At 35.1% G+C, this 6,000-nt stretch overlaps 1 protein-coding gene across 1 annotated transcript in view; it reads left to right on the forward strand.

The window, feature by feature from the left end:
* Positions 1 to 4,775, forward strand: part of GPM6A (glycoprotein M6A) — a 118,685-nt gene extending 113,910 nt beyond the window's left edge. Inside the window, exon 7 of the mRNA XM_051790216.1 lies at positions 2,528 to 4,775. Coding sequence (XP_051646176.1) covers positions 2,528 to 2,680 — 153 coding nt within the window. The 3' untranslated portion in view covers positions 2,681 to 4,775. The remainder of the gene's footprint in view (positions 1 to 2,527) is intronic.
* The last annotated feature ends 1,225 nt before the right edge of the window (positions 4,776 to 6,000 follow it).

The raw sequence follows: 6,000 nt of genomic DNA on the forward strand, positions 1-6,000 counted from the left end.
TGATAGTAGATACATGCAAAGACAGGAAAAAAGTTATTTAGACTTGGGTCCCGTGGAAGTAATGATGTGTCCTGAATGGAAAAACAAAACAAAACAAAACAAGAACCCTCCTATCCTAGCTGCAATTCGAGTTTGAGAAGGTTGAAGCCAACCTTCACCTTGTGAGGAAATCTAAGGTATGGAAAGACCCTGCACTGTCTTGCATGTCTGTAATAGAAACATCCTGGGGCAGACTGTGGAAGCTGCCCAGCTTCAATTTAAATAAGCCCTCATGGGGCCCCCCCGGCATCAGGCTATTCAGGTCGTGGATTGTGAAGTGCAATTAGACAGCCACTTAGAGATGACCTCCTCAGTGTGGCAATGTTATCTAGGAACTTGGTGTTAAACAAAAAAACAGAGGTGGCAGGACTGTTCAAGGTATACGTCATTATAAAACTTTGATATGTATTTGAGATTACATGAGCTAAAGTAGTTGTTTCCAGGAAAGTCTTCCTACTTACAGTGAATGTGAAGAGTCTTCAATGGTTTTTCTAGCAGTTTGGTTTAGTAACTTTAAAGGAAGGTATGGGCAAAGAATGGGAGTTTAATGAAGGTCAGACTGTGGCCAATGTACCTTCAAAATGGTTTGTCCTTTTTTTTTAATAAAAAAAAGAAAAATGACAAGTGATACTGCAAGATATTGGGTTTAAATTTGCATCTTACTGAGTGATTACCATATATTTTGTGAGGATAAGAAATGTGCCTACATCATCCCATTTTCATCACACATTCCTCAGTTGCAAGGTTTTCTGGTAGATGTGTTTTAAAAGGTCAGGAAGATATGAGTACACTGCTCAAATACCCCCCACTTTCAGGATTCTCATGTCTACAATCTGTTTGAGGTTCAGATAGTATTTTTTATTTGAAATCTTGCCCTCAGAAGACCAGCACTCATGTTTCCATTAGATGCAAATTGTAATTGTCTGAGATGACAGAATTAGAATTACTTGCCTATTTCTTTTGATTTTTCTCAACAGTTTTACTATGGAGGAAATTTAAGGCATTTTATTCAGCACAGTGAGGATGCAGCGTTAGGGCCTCTCATTCGATCTAGAAATGCTTGATCCAGAAACTACTCATGGTGAAAGCTTTTGGAACAGCTGAGTTAGATAGAAGGTGTTTCTTTTTCCTGTGTGCTAAATTATGACCAGAAAGTGTTGCAGAGACACATTAATTGCTGCCATATACAACACTTGTACTATCATCACAGGCTGTGCTGCTGATACTGTAGTATAGATATTAAGGAACTCCTAAAGATATGTAGAAACACTCTCTGTACTCTTTTTCCAGAGGACAGATTCTCTGAACAATTTCTTTCCATTTTGTGGGTCCTCAAACCAGTCTGTATTGCTCAAATAAGGATTAACTTGGAGCTTGCCGTAAAACATGAGGACAAAAAAGATACCGAAAATATTTTATCTTATGGAGGACTTCAGAATGCTTTCCTTGATCTTAATTATCCAGATTAACAAATGCACTTTTGCCTGCACTAATTGGCAAAAATTGCCAACAAACATTTGTGAAAAAAGCCAACATTGGCATTTTCAAAAGAAAAAGAACCTATTAAGATGGATCATTCATTTACTATGAATCTAAGATGCTCATATCTACAACAGTGCAACATGAACAGGAGTTGAATTAATTGAAACCCAGTATAACTTCTTGATTTCTTAGGGAGGGGTGGAATCTTTTGGGTTTCAGGAAATTATCCACTGCCTCTTAAACATAAATTTAAGAGATTATCTCATCAGAAAGTGTCTGAAAGCCTGCTAGGGAAGGAATAACTGTCCAGAGGGTCCTAGCATAAAACAGTTGAATATCATTATTGAACATTTTTATTTTCTGGAGGAATACTAAGTCAACAGTGCATCCAATTTTTTTGTAGCTATAAGTTGTCACATTTTGCCTACTTGAATTTATTTTTCAATTGCTGACAATTTTTTCACAAATTAGCTGGTAAATAAATAGCTAGAGTTATAGTTGAAAGAAGTAAGTCATGGCTAAATGGAAAGACAATGCTAACTTTAACAAAAAATAAAAAGCAAAACTTTCTGTAATCGTATTAGGTATGTAACTATAAGACTATAGATGTGTTGACCGCATATTTCTATTTTAAGAACTATTTTAACAAATAGTGATTCAGTGGGGAAAAGTCTCCAATAAATAACCAGAAGGCATTTTCATACGTAGATTTGCAGACTAGCCGTAACAGTAATGCAGGGATGATTTCTTGATTTTTCAGTTTTTAATTTTTTTTACAAGCCTTGCTGCCAACTACTAGTCATAATAACAGTAACAGCTGCGAGATGACTAATCTGAGGATTAATTAAGTTCAAATTTGAACTTACCATCATGGTGCTGTACTACTTGTTGACTTAAGAATGCCTAGTTCCAGCAGATAAGAACCCAATCTCTATAACTTTCAAGTTTGAACATGCTCAGTTCTGACTAGATCTATTGGTTCCTAACTCTGTTACCTCTCTTACAGGTCCATTATCTCATGGTCTTGTCTGCCAACTGGGCCTATGTGAAAGATGCTTGCAGAATGCAAAAATATGAGGATATTAAATCAAAGGAGGAACAAGAGCTTCATGATATTCATTCTACTCGCTCTAAAGAGCGGCTCAACGCTTACACATAAGAGAAACCTTGTTTTACTTCCTAACATGTGAATGCTTTGTTGTTTAACTAAAGGCCATCCAACCATTTTAAAAACAATTGAAAGTGCTTCTCACAAAAGATAGTTTGGGTGACTTACATATCACCTACATACAATTCTTGGTTGTCTAGCACTTGGTTTCTTAATTAGTTCTTACTTTGTGTGACCATTCTCTACCACAGAGCTCCTAAATAGCCTTTCCTGAATCCTTTTAAGCTGATTAGTTCTGATAGATCAAGGATACTAAACTATTGTCAAATACAACTATGTGTTTGATTTTTTTAATCACTTTGTATGTGTTATGCATAACACCTTTTGCATCGTTTCTTATATGTTTTTGGAAAAAAAGTAGCTTTTTATACTTTTTAGTTTTGAGTTAAGTAACTACTTTAACTACAGGTATACTTCAAAGGGACCATTGTACATGGTGTACAATATATAAAGAAAACACTCTGATGACTTTCCTTTATATTTGGAAAATCTGCCAGATGGACCCTGATCAACTTGAATGAAGGTCCTAAGAACGTTTTAAACGCTCAAAGGTGCAATTTCTAAATTTGTAATAGTGGGTAAAAAAAATGAAAAAAAAAGCGAAAAAAGGAAAAAAAAGGAAAAAAAAAAAGAAAAAAGTGCTTCTTATCTTTGTTAACATTGTATTATTATTGATGTTTTTAAAGAATATTCTCTTGTTCCAAGTTCCATGGGTGATAATTCCTGTTTGTATTGTGAGCATGCAGTCCGTGGTGCTAACAATGCATGGCCACTTGCCTTTTGGAGGAATTCAATACCACGGCTACCTGTTAAAAAGTTATGGTATATAGACAACTGTTAATTAAGTGATATAGTTATTCATAGTTTTTTACAGAATGATCTCTCTTTAATTCAATGCTGGTTATGCTAAATTGGAGCTGTTCATGTGATGATGTAAGAAATTACTGCTTGGCTACATTTATGAAAGTAATATATCAAAAATACAGTGACCATAGGAGTCAGATGTCTTTTTACCTGCTTTAAAAATTTAAATGGATTGCACCTGTCTGAACCGTCAAAGATACATTAAAGGAGACTTCCGTAAATGTTATAGCTTGGCTTCTAGCTTTCCTACACATAATGGTTTACCTGTATTATGTTGAAGTAAGGTGAACGACCACTACAGAGCTTATTATTTGAAAGTGTAGCAATATATTTGAACCTTTATTTTGATAGGAAAATGTTATCAGAAAGATAGGTCATCTTAATTTGAAAGAATTACCTATATCAAAAACAGAACAAAAAACCCTATTTAAGAACAGTCGGTATTATTGGACCAAATTTGGTGGATTTTTTTTTTAATTTTGCCTATTTCTAATGCTACAAGAATGCTGTAAAGTGTCTTTTAAAGTGATGTAGCCTGACAAGACATTTTTGTCAGTGTTAAGAATCTTAGGTAGTTTTGTGCACTTATTGGACCATTGTGAATTCTCTCTCAGTGTAAGTGCATTTCTAATAAAACTTATTGAGTAAAACTCTTCTTTGTACTATTACTAGTCATGCATCATCAGTAATTTTTAACAATTCTTGTAGTAAGTAGAAGGTAATACTATAGTTACTTGTGGCATGATAATGCATTAAGTAGTATTAGTTGGTTGAGTTTTTTTTTCTTTTTGTTTTCTTTTGATTGTTTTGGGGGTTTTTTGGTTGTGTTTTTGATTTGGGGTTTTGGTTTTGGTTTGGTTTTTTTTACACTTAGGCTGTCCTACAGGGTCAACAGTTTTCTGATAATGTGCAGTACCGGTATTACAGTTCTGCAAAAAGTATTAGGAACCTCTTTTTGGATTCTATATTGTAGTGTTTCAGTTTTGTGTCTTAAAATGTTTGTGCTGATTTTTAAAACTATGTCTTTTAAACTCATGTAATGATGTTAATGCTTTTGGCTCTTCTCTGGTATTAGAGTTTGTATTTTCACAAAGAATGCTTTGTAGCAGGCATTACAATTAATCTGTTTTGTACATAAATGTGCCAACAGCTTGATGGTGGCGTTTTTGAAATGTAGAACAAAGTGCTTGCAAAAATGTAATAAACACACTTGTGTACTTTGTGTTCTTGTTAATTCTTTGTGTAGTTTTCTTTGCCTATACTGAACAAATCATTGTAACCGGAAAGGGAAGAAGCTTGCTCCTTCTATTAACCTTGCTATTGTGCAGATTGCTTCAAATATGTCTCTTAATCAGAATTTAGTGTCAGAAATTATATATCCTAAGAATGAGAGAGTAAAATATTTTCTCAGAGCAGAATTTCACAGTCTAGGACAAGTCATGTAGCATGAGCCATTCTTATATTTTTAACATATCAGTCAAAAGAACAACTGGGCACAACATTACTGCAGTGTCATTTGGAACAGCTCAACAGAACGTGATCTGACATCAGTTTGAATGTTGCTGAGGATACTGATTGCAGGATGTTACAGTAGCTAATACTATGAAACCTTGATAACAATACTGCTATGTGCATAGAAAGTAAATTAAATGGTTAAGAGAAATCTATAGCTGTGCCAAATAACATGATATCACTAAAGAAAATTATTTAAAATACAGTTCCACAATGTGTTTATTCTTGGTAAACTAGCTGTTATATAGCTCTTTGTGTGCTTTCTGTGAGAACATGTGCCATAATAGCAAACAATTTTTCAGGAGCAGCACAAGCCAAGGGAGGAGACGAGCTTCCCATAGCACAACACACCAGTCATAACTGATTCACTTCAAAGTCTGTGCATATTTGGTTTATTCCAGACTCTTCTCTGTTTGTTGACACCCTAAGCTGATTTTTCCTGAGGTAGGCTGCATGGATCTTGATTTCTATAGACTCTTCTGTGCTTAGTCTAAACATCTGACTATTGTGCTTTTCAGAAACAAAAAAACTCATTGTAGATCAATCTGTTTGGTGCAGGTTTTTGCTGCACAAAAGGGTGCAGTTAAATTAAAAATTTCAGTTTAAGTTTCCAGCCCTAGCTACTCAGTTCTGCATTTTCTTCACAGTTTACTATGCCCCACCAATAGTGCTCATAGCATGTTACAAAACAGATCCAAAAAGTTATTTCAGGTAGAAATCCTTCCCACTCATTTTCCACCACTCACATCACCTCCTTTTTTTTGAATAAGGTTATTTTCTCCCTCAGCAGGATCATATCAGCGTTTCTGTTTCCAGCACAAGCACATAAAACATTCAATCAGCATGATTCAGGCAATAGAGCAGTGCACTGCAAATGTGGGGCTGTGTTTGCACCAGGGGTAGAGAGAAAGGGAATTCTTAAGGCAGCCTTATTC

The sequence above is a fragment of the Manacus candei genome, unplaced genomic scaffold (genome assembly GCF_025592945.1).
Source record: "Manacus candei isolate 608988 ecotype Guabito, Panama unplaced genomic scaffold, ASM2559294v1 h1tg000028l, whole genome shotgun sequence".
NCBI lineage: Eukaryota > Metazoa > Chordata > Aves > Passeriformes > Pipridae > Manacus > Manacus candei.